Source organism: Pseudonaja textilis, chromosome 1, assembly GCF_049901715.1.
Source record: "Pseudonaja textilis isolate UNSWEBS1 chromosome 1, rPseTex1.2, whole genome shotgun sequence".
NCBI classification, from domain to species: Eukaryota; Metazoa; Chordata; class Lepidosauria; order Squamata; family Elapidae; genus Pseudonaja; species Pseudonaja textilis.
The window spans coordinates 323,547,328-323,561,750 of record NC_141990.1 but is presented as its reverse complement, the minus strand read 5'-3'; the positions used below and the strand labels follow the sequence as shown (position 1 = coordinate 323,561,750).

At 47.5% G+C, this 14,423-nt stretch overlaps 1 protein-coding gene across 2 annotated transcripts in view; it reads left to right on the top strand.

Annotated features, from left to right (window-relative positions):
• CBARP (CACN subunit beta associated regulatory protein) overlaps positions 1-7,704 on the top strand; it is a 29,015-nt gene extending 21,311 nt beyond the window's left edge. The window contains exon 10 of one of the 2 annotated variants that reach the window (XM_087922686.1): positions 5,904-7,704. In XM_087922686.1, coding sequence (XP_087778812.1) covers positions 5,904-7,026 — 1,123 coding nt within the window. In that variant the 3' untranslated portion in view covers positions 7,027-7,704. The remainder of the gene's footprint in view (positions 1-5,903) is intronic. The other variant, XM_087922687.1, reaches the window with a different exon arrangement.
• The last annotated feature ends 6,719 nt before the right edge of the window (positions 7,705-14,423 follow it).

Sequence of the window (14,423 nt, the reverse complement as noted above, 5' to 3'; positions counted from 1 at the left end):
TCCAGAGTGGAAAAACAAAATCAGAATGGAAGTTGCAGGAAGTCTTCGACTTTGGGATCGGAATTTCTGTTGCTAAGTGAGGTGTTATAAAAGTAATATTGGTAGTCCTCAACTTACGACCACAATTGAGCCCAAAATTGATGTTGTTATGTGAGAAATTTGTTAAGTGGTTTTTGTCGCATTGGATGACCTTTCTTGCCACAGTTGTTAAGTGAACCACTGCAGTTTTTAAATTAATAACACGGTTGTTAAGTGAATCTGGCTTCCCCACTGACTTTTGCTTGTCAGAAAGTCACAAAAAGCAACTACGGGACTCCTTGACACTGCAGCCGTCGTAAGTGTGAGTTCAGTTGTCAAGCATTCAAATGTAAATCATCGTGATCATGGGGATGCTAAAACGGCTGTAAGTGAAAAACGGACATAAGTCACTTTTTTCAGTAATGAAACTGATTGGTCACTAAATGAACGGTTGTAAGTCGAGGACTACCTGTAATAAATAGAGCAACTGTTGATAAGTGAGTTTTGCACCCAATTTTTTGGCCATTTTTGCACGGTGGTTAAGTGGATCACTGCAGTTAAGTGAATCACCTGGTCATTAAGCAAATCTGGCCTTCCACATTGAGTTTGCTCGTTGAAAACTGGCTGGGAAGGTTGCAAATGGTGATCACATGATCCCAGGACACTACAACCATTGTAAATATGTTTACCGTGTGGTAAGATGGATGACCAATGAATAGATAGACAGACAGACAGACAGACGGTTGGATGGATGGATGGATGGAGGGATGGATGATAGAGATTGATAGATGATAGCTAGATAGCCAATAGATGATAGCGGTAGCTAGATAGATGGATGGAGGGTTGGACGGATGGATGATAGAGATCGATAGATCGATAGATAGCTAGATAGATGATAGAGATAGATAGTTAATTTGGATAGATAGATAATAGATATAGAGATGATAGAGATAGATAGATAATAGATAGATGATAGAGATAGATAAATTGGATAGATAGATAATAGCTAGATAGATGGTAGAGATAGATAAATTGGATTGATAGATAATAGATAGATGATAGATAAATTGGATAGATAGATAAGAGTTAGATAAATAGATGATAGAGATAGATAAATTGAATAGATAGATGATAGAGGATAGCTAGACAGACAGACAGACACAGATAGATGGACAGACGGATGATAGAGATTGATAGATGATAGCTAGGTAGCTAATAGATGATAGAGATAGCTAGAAAGATGGATGGATGGTTGGATGGATGGACGGACGGATGATAGGGATTGATAGATGATAGCTAGATAGCTAGATAGATGATAGCGGTAGCTAGATAGATGGATGGAGGGTTGGATGGATGGACGGACGGATGATAGGGATTGATAGATGATAGCTAGGTAGCTAATAGATGATAGAGATAGCTAGAAAGATGGATGGATGGTTGGATGGATGGACGGACGGATGATAGGGATTGATAGATGATAGCTAGATAGCTAGATAGATGATAGCGGTAGCTAGATAGATGGATGGATGGTTGGATGGATGGACGGACGGATGATAGGGATTGATAGATGATAGCTAGGTAGCTAATAGATGATAGAGATAGCTAGAAAGATGGATGGATGGATGGATGGATGGAGGGATGGATGATAGAGATTGATAGATGATAGCTAGATAGCCAATAGATGATAGCGGTAGCTAGATAGATGGATGGAGGGTTGGACGGATGGATGATAGAGATCGATAGATCGATAGATAGCTAGATAGATGATAGAGATAGATAGTTAATTTGGATAGATAGATAATAGATATAGAGATGATAGAGATAGATAGATAATAGATAGATGATAGATAAATTGGATAGATAGATAATAGCTAGATAGATGGTAGAGATAGATAAATTGGATTAATAGATAATAGATGATAGATAGATAAATTGGATAGATAGATAGATAAGAGTTAGATAAATAGATGATAGAGATAGATAAATTGAATAGATAGATAGAGGATAGATAGACAGGCAGACAGACACAGATAGATGGACGGACAGACTGATGATAGAGATTGATAGATGATAGCTAGGTAGTTAATAGATGATAGAGATAGCTAGGAAGATGGATGGATGGTTGGATGGATGGACGGACGGATGATAGGGATTGATAGATGATAGCTAGATAGATGATAGATAGCTAGATAGCTAGACAGACAGACAGACACATACATACTTACATACATACCGGTTGCCAAGCACCTGATCACATGACTGTGGGAATGCTATGATAGTCATAAAAGCAAGGTCTGGTTGTAAGTCACTTTTTTCAGTGCTGTCGTAACTTGGAACAGTCGCTAAATGAGTAGCCATTCTGTAAGTCGAGGACTGTTTGTACCTCCTTTTGGAGAAGGAGATAATACTCTTTGTGGAATTCAACGTTGGGCATTTTCCAGTTAATCCATAAAAGCTGAAGGGCGGGTCGGAGTCCTTGGCTCTCTGCTTTGGATTGTTGGGGTGCTGAGAGAATGTTTTGAGGGCCCTCACGAAATGGCCGCCTACCAGCTCCGGCCGGTGAGTTTTTTTAAGTGCCGACGGCAGGAATTTTCCCTTCACTCTGCATGTTGAGTTTGCTGAGGTCCTTCTTTTAAAGATCAAACAATATTTCAGCCCTTCATTGTCCTAAATAATAGATGGACTCAAATAGGAAGCTATTTTAAACCAGGCTCTCTTCTCTAAAACCTTCACCAAACGATTTTTATTTCCCGTCACCGTTGCCTAATTTTGAATTTTTCTTTTTTAATAACCGAAAATGATGGGATCGAATTGGCTACGTACCGCAGAGTTTCTTTCCCTGAGCTTGGGCTGCTAGATCCCGGAAGCTCTGATTTGAATGCTAAGATTGTTCCGTTTATTGGATCAAAACCTGAATAATGGATGGACGTAGTGACCAGATGCTTTACCTCTTCCTTGCTAATGTACTGTTTAAAAAGAAGCCCAACCACGTAATTTAAAAATAGATTTGGAGGCAATTATCTGCTTCCCACTCTGTATCTTCGCTTAAAAGGGAGGCCGAATCAGCCTGTCTCTGGATGACAGCTAGATCAGGCCATCTGCTTATTGTCCAATTTTCTGATTGTCCAGTATTACTGAAGAAATACCAAGAGCACTTAGACTAGGAGTGTCAAACTCCAGGCCTGGGGTCTGGATCCGGCCCGTAGGGTGCTTAGATCTGGCCCACAGGCTGCCCTAGAAAACAGCAAAAGACCGGCCTGCGTCCCCCCATGAGTTCCATTTTTTGCTGGCAGGGGGTTGCAGGCAGGGGTGGGATTCAAATTTTTTAACAACCGGTTCTGTGGGTGTGGCTTGGTGGTCATGTGACTGGGTGGACACGGCTTGGTGGTCATGTGACTGGCTGGGCGTGGCCAACTCAGTATCACTCACATCCAGGCACGCATCTCCTCACCTGGCCCCTCATGACTGTGGGGATGCTGCAACGGTCATAAATGTGAAAAAGGGTCATAAGTCACTTTCTTCAGTGCCATTGTAACTTTGAGCGGTCCCTCCACACAAGCAAAGTACCAGCAAAGGAAGGAAAGAAAACTCCAGAGAAGTTCCTGAGACAGGAAGTCTAGTCCTGCCAAGAATGTAATAAGGGTTAACGGAGAGGCAGTTTCTGTAAGCAACACCAGAATGTTTCCTTCCTGCCTTCCTTACAGGATTAAGCCAATAATTTCTTCTAACAACCAGTTTTCCAAACTGCTTAGAATGTTAACAACCGGTTCTAGCAAATAAGTGCAAACTGGTAGAATCCCACCCCTAGTTGCAGGAAGCTGTTGTAGCTGAAAACAGAGCTTGTTTTCACTGGCAGAGTGCTCAGGCCACCACAGGCACCCCAACACAAGTGATATTGAGCTGGTCACAACCACCCTGGCCACACACACCCCCAGGGACAAACACAACCCTGATGCGGCCCTCAATGAAATTGAGTTTGACAGCCCTGACTTAGACTTATATACTGCTTCACAGTGCTTTACAGCCCCTCTCTAAGAGGTTTACAGAGTCTGCCTGTTGCCCCCAACAATCTGGGTCCTCATTTTACCCACCTCAGAAGGATGGAAGGCTGAGTCAATCTTGAGCCTGGTGGGATTCGATCTGCCAAATTGCAGGCAGCCGGCAGTCAACAGAAGTAGCCTGCAATACTGCATTCTCACCACTGAGCCACTTTGAGAAGCTCACCAGCTTGGTCTCTTCCATTGCATCTTTGCAGCTACATCAGCCATCTTACCTTCGGGTGGTGAGTCCTCGACTTACAGTAAGTCCTTGACTTACAACCATTCCTGCAGCGACCGTTCAGTTACAACGGGACTGAAACTCGTCCTTGCACGTACATCAGTGTACCATCCCCACAATCATGAGATCAAAATTCAGGCGGTTGACAAACTGGCATGAATTTACAATGGTTGCGGCATCCTGGGGTCATGTGATCACCATTTGTGATAGCTGGCTTCTGGCAAGCCAAGTCAACGAGAGAAGCCAGATTCTCTTAATGATTGTGTGATTCATTTAACAACTGAAGTGATTTGTTTAACCTCTTTTTTACTTCCTGTTTTACCACTTCGGGGGCCAAGGGAGGTTTGCTTAACAACAGTGGCCAAAAACGACGCAAAATTGGGCACGACTGACTTAACCATTGTTTAGCAAATGAAAATTCTGGTCCCAATTGTGGTCGTAAGTCGAGGATTACCTGTATCAGGAAACTACCAGCCAGCCATATCTGTAGCCATGGAGAGGGTTCATCAACCCCTTGATTTATATAGGGTCCCCTGCTTGAGCAGGGGATTGGACTAGAAGACCTCCAAGGCCCCTCCCAGCTCTGTTCTGATTGGTTGATCCAATTCCCTTGGATTAGGGCCTAATTTGGCTTCCAAGCTCATGACTATCAGCACCACAAACAAATATTTGTCATGTGTGAGTGATGAGGAAAATTGAGAGGGGTAGGTGGGACTTCACTAGCACTGCTTGCAACCACCATCTTGCCTTTTTTGACCTTGGTGGATGTCTCTGGTCATGGAGGACTCGCCTTGATGAGCGAGCATAGGCCTTGCCCTGAAAAAGATGTGCAAACTCTGAGAACAGATGTAGGCGTAGATTCCTAGGAGCAGAAATCCACTAGATTTGATTGCTTGTTCCATGCATCGCTTCATGGAAGAATTCCATCCTGGGCTCACCACAATTTTCAGGGAATTCTTAGAAGTTGTGTTCCTTGACTTAAAGGATGCGCCAAGAATCAGCCTGCACTCTCTCCTCCAATGTTGACAACCTTGACAACTTTAAGATGATGAACTTCAACTCCCAGAATTCCCTTGCCAGAAATGCTGGCTGAGGAATTGTGGGCATGGAAGTCCACACATCTTACCGCCTGAAGCTGTGTCAGAATGGCTGTTTTATATGCTTGAGCTTCGCATTTGCTATCTGTCAGTCTGCCGTGAACTTTGCGGGGAGGGAGCTGGATAGGAGGGGAGAAGGCATCTCAAGATCAGGGCCCTGGAAATGGAACCCAATGGCTCACCAACCAGTCCACCATTGAAAACAATTTATTCAAATACAATTGGTCAAAAAAGGAACGAGACGAGGGGAGAAGAACTGGATGGGGAAAAAAGTAACTGGTAAACTTTGATGCGCGAACTTGGCCAAGTTCTGGCTTTGTTATATTATAATCCATTTGCCTTTTAGTGAAGTATACCTTTCAAGACAACTGGAGTCGAGAGTCTTTCTTGCCTAAAGAACCAAGCTGGGGCAGGTCTGACACCCTGGTTCATTATTCCGTGTTCGGTTTGCAAAGAAAGAAGTATTGCGTCATTGTTAAAGGCAAAGTGTACATTTTTTTCCCGCTGTAGGTTAGAGTCTTCCGAACCGCCCAGTCCCACCCCACCCGAGCCATTGGAACAGCAGCCCACCCCCCTTTATCATGACATCTGGAGCCTACGGGCATCGCTAGAAAAGTGTGTTTCATCGGAGAAGGGCAACAACCAGGACTCAGCCCCTAGCGATGGTGGGGACAGCATCTCCTCGAGTAGTGGACTGCCAAGTTTCTCCTCCTCCTTGGCCGATGAGGCTGAAGTCGGAGAGGACAGGTCCTTGGCAAAACCCAAGCTGGATAGCGTTGAGTTGGAAGCGGGGACCCGTAAACTCTTGCAGATGGATAGCGGCTATGCCTCCATTGAAGCCCCCAGTGGCCGAGTAGGAGAAGACCAGACGGCCTCGGAAAAACGCTTCTCCTTCACCAGCGCTGGACGCAAGGCCACCATCTTTGAGAGCTTTGAGGGACAGGAGCCAGAAGCAGAGAAGGAGGAAGAGGAGGAGGAGGAGGAAGAGGAGGAAGCAGCTGGCGCTGTTGGAGGCGTCCTCCCTTCCAGTCCATTGCTCTGGGCACCGTATGGGCAGATGTTCCCCGCACGAGAATCCTTCCCTCGCCGGGACTACAGCATTGACGAAAAAACAGACGCTCTCTTCAACGCCTTTGTCCGCCACGACCCCCAATTTGATGAGTCCCCCCTGCGGGCCAAACACCGCTCCCGGACCCATTTGAGGAAGCAATGGCAGCGTACCAAGCAGTACAGCGACCCGGGCGTCCGCTACCCCACAGCTCTGGAACGGCACCGGACCCCCCTGCGTCGGGGCGACAGCGTCAACTACCCCCTGGAAGGGCGCTACCACAGCACCCTGCCCCGCATTGTCAGCTCCGGGGACGAGGAGGTGGCCTCGCCCGCCGCGGAAACGGGGGAGAAGATCCAGGTGATTGAGGAAGAACCGCCGGAGGAGGCCAAAACGGGACCTGACCCGTACAGCAGGGATTGCCTCGAAAGTGGTCAGTGTCCGGGGCTGGGCACGGACCTTCTGGACAAGATCGCGGGTGGGCTGGAGGACCTGTTTTTCACACCCTTGAAAAAACCACGAGAGAGTCTAGAGTGTGTGGTGATGGTGGCCACCCGGGCTTCCCCTGAGCACAGCCCCGAATAGTGGCAAGGAGAAGCACCGGGATGACCCTTTCTCTGTCTCGCCCCAGGGCTGGGGGGGGGTAGCGCCATGCAGGGCCTGCCAACCAGCCAGCCAGCCGGGATGCAGGGTGCTCCAGGGGCCCGAGGGCGCGGAGCAAGATCGAGGAACGCCCTCCTGCTCTGCCAGCCTTCCGCTGTGTACCAGGCAGCCCCACCTGGAGGTCCCCTTGAGGGATGAGAAGGTCCAGGGCTGAAGACTTGGCCAGCGGAGATATCCCTGTCTCTCTGGCCAGAAGACTAGAGCCCACCGAAGACCCGGGGAAGCTCTGGATGGATCCATCCATGCCTTTCCAGCAGGGGCCCAGAAGGTAGAGCGGAGGAGCACATCCCAAGAGGGGGGAACCTTCCCTTTTTTTGGTGTGGGGGTGGGAATCCCAAGAAAGCAAGGTGTCCACTGGAGAGCCAAAGGGCCTTCTCTTCCTTCTGGTTAGATCCAGGGGTGGGGACAGGGGAGAGCTCAACCGAATCTCTCCCCTATTTCGAAGCAGGTTTGCCAAAGTCGGCATTATCTCTTGCACAGCCAGGAAGTTTTAAGTTTTCAGGGGTTCGTTCTTGAGAATAATAATAATAAATAATAATAAATAATAATAATAATAATAAAACAGCCCCCAAGTCTACCGGAGGCCTGACATACCTCACACTCTTATGAGCTGGTTGTAGCAGATAATTTCAGCTCCTTCCACCTGTCCCTGTGCACACCTCTCTCTCTCTCTCTTTTTCTCTCTCTCTCTCTCTGGTTTTTTACAAGCAATAACCTGTCCTCCCACCCACCCGCACCGCCGGCAAAGCCATCTTCGCTCGAGGGTCCTTGCAGAGGGAGGGGCCCGACTTCGCCTTCCCGGTGGGGCAGGATCGCCTATCTCAGCCCCACGGACAGACAGACGGGTGTTTCTCCACCTTTTTTGCATGGTGTTGATGCGTGGAAGAGTTTACATTTTCTCGCGTGGAGGAATCTGCCACTTCCTGGATGGGGCGGGGCGGGATTGGGATATTGGGGAGGTGGGGGGGCTGATGGGGACCCCTGAAACAAAAGCACGCTGCTTGAAGGGTGAATAGCACAATTCTCTCTCTTTCTCTTCCTCCTTTTCTCTCTCCTCCACCTTTCTACCATTTTTTAAAGGCTCATTTTTTCCACACTTTTCCAGCTGTTCCTTGGAGGGTTTTTTCCTCCCCTCTGTGGTTCCATTTTTGTTTTTCATACAACCCCCCACCCCCCCCACCCCCCGTTCCACGGTTCACTCCGCATCTTCCAACCATCCTGTTTTGGTCCACCTTGCAGGGCTATCGCTTGCTTTTGGGATTTTCTTGCTGCTTTGATACAACAACAACAACAACAACAACAAAAAAGACCGGGTTGCATTTTGGGGCGATGGAAGAAGCAGTGAGATCGAACCCAGTTTCTGGTCTTCTGGACCGGTTGACAAAGACGCAGAAGGCTCTGTTTTAGAGCCCTTCGTTGGGCTGCCGGTGAATATTATTGTTGCTTTTTGATAGTGGTGACGTTGGTGGAATTATTACTAGCATATACCCCGGTTCTTTTTACACTTTTGTTATTCCTTATTCTACAAATTCTTCTCCTCCATCTATACGCAGAAGAGGGGTTGCTTTTGATTGTCGTTACTATTTATTTCTGTGCGTGCGTGTGTTTTTCCCCAGGGCAGGTATTCCTTTTGTGGCAGGGGCTGGGGAAACTTTCCTGGGCTGTTTATTTATTTATTTATTGGCCTGGCTTTTTAATTTAATCCTGCCGGAGAGTGGCGTGGCGGAGGAGTGAGGGGTGGGTGGGGAAGAAAGGGGGCGAGTGGGTGGGTTTCGTCTCTCCCATTTCCTTTCAACCCCCGCCCTCCTTCCCAACGTTAAATCATTTCCATTTTTTTTCCTCCACCACCTTGAATGCCACTCCTTTCTCTGTTTTTAGGCCTCAGATCATTGCAAAGGTATTATTATTATTTCTTCTTCTTCTTCTTCTTCTTCTTCTTCTTCTTCTTCTTCTTCTTCTTCTTCTTCTTCTTCTTCTTCTTCTTCTCCTCCTCCTCCTCCTCCTTCTCCTTCTTCTTCTCCTCCTTCTCCTTCTCCTCCTCCTTCTCCTTCTCCTTCTCCTTCTCCTTCTCCTTCTTCTTCTCCTCCTTCTCCTTCTTCTTCTCCTCCTTCTCCTCCTCCTTCTTCTTCTCCTCCTTCTCCTTCTCCTCCTTCTCCTTCTTCTTCTCCTCCTTCTCCTCCTTCTTCTTCTTCTTCTTCTTCTTCTCCTCCTCCTCCTCCTCCTCCTCCTCTTCTCCTTCTCCTTCTCCTTCTCCTTCTTCTTCTTCTCCTTCTCCTCCTCCTCCTCCTCCTTCTCCTTCTTCTTCTCCTCCTTCTCCTCCTCCTCCTTCTCCTTCTCCTTCTCTTTCTTCTTCTTCTCCTCCTTCTCCTTCTTCTTCTCCTCCGATCCTTCTCCTCCTGCACCTTCTCCTCCTTCTCTTCCTCCTCCTCCTCCTTCCTCCCCCTCCTCCTCCCCCTCCTCCGATCCTTCTCTCATGCTTCTCTTCTTTCTCCATCCTCCTGCCCCTTTCCCTTTCCTCCTCCTCTTCTCTTCCTCCCCTCTCCTTATCCTCCTCCTCTTCCTCCTCCTCCTCCTTTTTAAATTGCATGTCAGGTTAAAAAAAGGGAACGATGCGTTTCACTTCTCCAGTTTGGAATCATGCGGGTCCAAAGCTGTTTTAGGTGTGTGTGTGTGTGTGTGTGTGTGTGTGTGTGCAATTGATTTTGTAAATGAGTGCCACAATGGAGGGAAAGTGAGGGGCTGAGCATGGAGCATGTGGGCGTGTTGGCACGCTCACGGGCACGTGTGCTACGCTGACGAACGATTTCCGTATGTTTCAAATCTGCCTTGGCTGTTACCCTCCTTTGCCAGGGGCTCGGCTGTGGTAAGCGCAAAGCCTCTGCCCGCCCACCCACCCACCCTGGCACGCGAGACCCGCAAACCGCAAACCTCTTTTGAAAAATGGACTTGATTAAAAAAAAACAAAAAAACACATGTGCCAAGAAGTGGTCTCGGAGCACAAATCGCCTTTGTCCAGGAGGGCCTGCGGGTTGTTGTGTGTGGCACGTTGACCGAGACCGAATTTAGCCAAGGGAAGACGGTGCCCCGCAGTGCCATTTCACGGGGCTCTGGGGCTTTCTGCCCACCCAACAGGCTCTGCTTTGCGTCCGTTTCTGTTGCTTCGAAGATGCCACATGCTGAAAGAGCAGGCGGTCATCTCCTTTGGAAGCGTTCCTTTGATTCCAGGCAGCTGTTTCGTTTTAGGCCCCAAAAGGCACCTTGGGAGCCCTCATGTGGCCCCTTGTTTTCCACCCCCAACAAAGAACTGATTCTCTTTTGGGGGGGGGGTTCCGAAGCCCATTTTGGAAATTCATCCAAGGCAGTGCACGTATCCCCTTCCTTCCTGTATTTCCACTGAACCTTTGGATGTACCTATGAGCATGGAAGCGTTTATAGGTAGTCCCAGGGCTGGGCTACTGTGGGGGGGGGTTCGCAGGGGTTCAGGAGAGCCCCTACCTAAGATTCTGTGCAGTTTGGAGAACTCCCCCAGATCCCACTCCTGGCTGGCCCCGCCCACCCTTTTCCTCCCCTCCCTGGAGTCCCCGCATGGCCTGTTTTGGATGTAGTTAAGTGCAGAGCGGGCATGGAGGCTCGGGGAGGGTGAAAAAAGGGCCTCCTGGAAGTTCAGGAAGGCCGGAAATGGTCCCGTTTCTGGCTTCCAGAGAACCTCTGGAGCCTGGGAGGCCATTTTTGCTCTCCCGGAGGCCCGAGGAAATCCTCCGGAGCCCAAGGGCAAACCCCGCCCCTCCGGTGATGCAGGAGGCCGACTAGGCCACGCCCACCATGACCACAACCACCCAGCAACTAGTGAGAGAACCCATTGCTAAATTTTTTGAAGCCCACCCCTTGTTAGTCCTCGACATATGGCCATACAGGTAATCCTCCATTTACAACTATTCATTTAGTGACCAAAGTTACAACAGCACTGAAAAAAGTGAGTCATGACTGTTGTGTACACTTTTGACTGTTCCAGCGTCCCCTGGTCACGTGATCAAATTTGGACGCTTGGCAACTACCATGTATTTTATGACTGTTGCAGTGTCTCGGGATCACGTGGTCCTTTTGCCACTTTCTGAGGACTTAATGGTGGCAAAGAATGGTCCTAAAATGGGGCAAAATTCATTTAACAACATGCCTGGCCTAGCAACAGCATTTTGGGGCTGGAAAAGATGACCTGTAATGGAGCCTGCCTGTTATAGTGGTTATGTCATGGCAATTTTAAATCAGACCAGTCAAATGACTGATCTGATTATAGACCTCGTAAGATGGACACCGTGCTTGTTAAGCAAAGGCATTGTTCTCTGTGGTGTGGTTTTGCTCAAAAACTGGACGTAACTTCCAGTGGCTGGAGGGCCGACCTTTGGAACAGGGTTGCAACCAGGGGTGGGATTCAACTTTTTTAACAACTGGTTCTGTGGGCATGGCTTGGTGGTCATGTGACTGGGTGGACATGGCTTGGTGGTCATGTTATTGGCTGGGCTATCACTCACATTGAGACACGCATCTCCTCGCCTAGCCTCTCATGACTGCGGGGATGCTGCAACAGTCGTAAGTGTGAAAAAGGGTCATAAGTCACTTTTTTCAGTGCCACTGTAACTTTGAATGGTCCCTCCACACAAGCAAAGTACCAGCAAAGGAGGGGAAAAAACATCAGAGACATTCCTGAGACAGGAAGTCTAGTCCTGCCAAGAATGTAACAAGGGTTAATGGAGAGGCAGTTTCTGTAAGCAACACCAGAATGTTTCCTTCCTGCCTTCCTTACAGGATTAGGCCAGTAATTTCTTCTAACAACCGGTTCTCCAGACTGCTTAGGATGTTAGCAACCGGTTCTAGCGAATAGGTACGAACTGGTAGAATCCCACCCTAGTTGCAACTCCTTTTTTTCCAGGCCGGTCACACTGTTGAATGGTCACTAAGTGTTCAGTCATAAGTTGAGGATTACCTGTACTTCTAAACCAGAGAAATGGGGGATGTTTCTTAGAACTGTATAGTTCTAAGAAACACCCATCCCTTGGGTGTGATCAGAAAATATAAGATGGCAGCCACAGAGGCGGGTTTAAAATTCGGCCTGCTTTTGTATGGGCACTGCAAATTTTGAGGAACACATGCTACGGACAGACCAGCACGGGTGGGAAAAATGCATGTTTCCAACAACATAGAAGACCTGAACATTTACCATCCAGTGCCCTCTTTTCAAGGGAGCTGGGAATTCTGGACTCGGCAGTCCCAGACTAGGGAGAAAGTGCCTGTCTGGGTTAGGAATGCAATTGCTTTTTGGTTTTTTTAAATTGGATTCATCATTTATTTTCCTATTTATTTTGAGCGGCTCCGTTCATTTAGGTTTGCCGCCACATTGGGCCACCATTCTGGCTTCACCTTTGCAGGTTGGGTTTAAAGTCATGGTCCCACTTATTTGCAGCACCTCCAAATAACGGCGTTTTGAAGTGGCGTTTTGCAACCTCTGCCACTTGACAATGGGTGGACTTCAACACCCAGAATCCTGGGCGTTGAAGTCCACCCATCTTCTAGTGACCAGGGTTGAGGATGATTGACACCCCCCTAAAGATTCCCCAACCCCAACCCCACAGATCATTACATCTAGACCTCCCATCACTGGATTTTGTACTTCCTGAGCAAACCAAGCAGACCATTTTGCAAAACTCACAAGCAGGACCTGGGCCTTCTTTTCTCCCTCCCGTAGCTGGACATCCTGGTTTGCTGGGCTCTAGCAGGGAGGCAGGTCAAGCTTCCCCAGGAAGGAAACATGGCTGGCCACAGAAAGAAAGGATAAAAAACACCTGTGGTAATCTTAAGAGAAAGCAGGATTGGGCCTGTGGCCAAACACTGAAACAAGCTCAATTCCATCCTGCACAGATAATAATTCAGATTAAAGCACCTTGGATTGATGGCCGCCCAACCCACTAACACAGCCACAGCCACCTGTGGGGGGTGGGGGTTTCTTTTATTGGCATCTTGTTTTGGGACTTTATTGCGCCTCCCCTGTGGAGGATGAAGTTCAGCTCTTGACCATCTTCTACAATGCTTTCCCAACCCTGTTCACTTCAAGGCCTGTGGACTTCAACTCCCAGAATTCCCCAGCCAGCATGCTGGAGCAGCAATGGATGCCGGATGGCTGAGGAATTCTGGGAGTTGAAGTCCGCACCTCTTCAAGTGGGCCTGGTTGGTCTACCTACCAGATAGATAATCCTTCAAGGGGTTGAAGAGGGTTATTTCCTGTTTCTTAGCTTTGGCTTGTCTAAGCTACACATTTCCTTTACAAGTTTTTGTGTGTGTGGTGAGGATTGGGAGGCCCATTAAAATCATATCAAGCCATTAAAAAAGACGGGGCCTGCAACGCTGGTTAAAAAAACTCAAGATGGTGGCTGTGATAGTGCCATTAAAACTCCATGTATTTATTTGTGTTGTGCATATAAAAATCACTTTGATCGGACCATAAGAGCCATCTTCACTTTTTTGGCTCCACCCAGGACTTTTCTAAATAACTTCCCATTATTATTTCTCATGTAGCCCAAGTCTGTCTTTCCTTTTCTGGCATCCATATCATCCATTTTTTATGATGGTCAACTAGTATCCTAAAAATTTTTTTTCCCCACACATTCCATGACTAAGCTGTGGCATTCCCCCCACAGGCTCTCTGTTCACTGGATTTTTGCTTCCAAAGCGGATAAACTCTGCATTTGTGTTAACATTCAATTGTTACTTTCAGCCCATTTCAATAAAACTCTCGAAACCCTTTTGAATTTTATTGCGGTCTTCTACTCTGTATGCGGAATCCCACTCAATTTGGGGGTCCTTGCTTAATTGGATCTTGCCGTTTCAAGTTGTGAGTGACATGACCCAAGACTTTGCTCATCTTTTCAGCAAACTTTCTGGGATTTTAAAAAGTGCCGGAATGAAAAGATGGTGAAGAAGTTTCAAACTTCTGTTAAGCTTCACGGTGACCCAAATGTCTCTGAACATTTCATGCAGCTGTAATATATACTAATGCATATTGACCAAGCTAACCTGGCTGTTGAAAAGATAGAAGCTGGGTTTATATACCATGCTTAACTAGGATTTGGTCAAGAGTTGGAATTAAGCTTGGGATAAACTATGAAACAAGAAAGAATGGGTGGAAGGAGGTCAGAGGAAGATCCAACCCAGAACTAAGGAGAAACTTCCTGATAGAACAATTGATCAGTGGCTTGCCTTCACAAGCTGTGGGAACTCCATCGCTGGAAGTCTTCAAGAAATAATTGGACAACCATTTGTCCAGGATG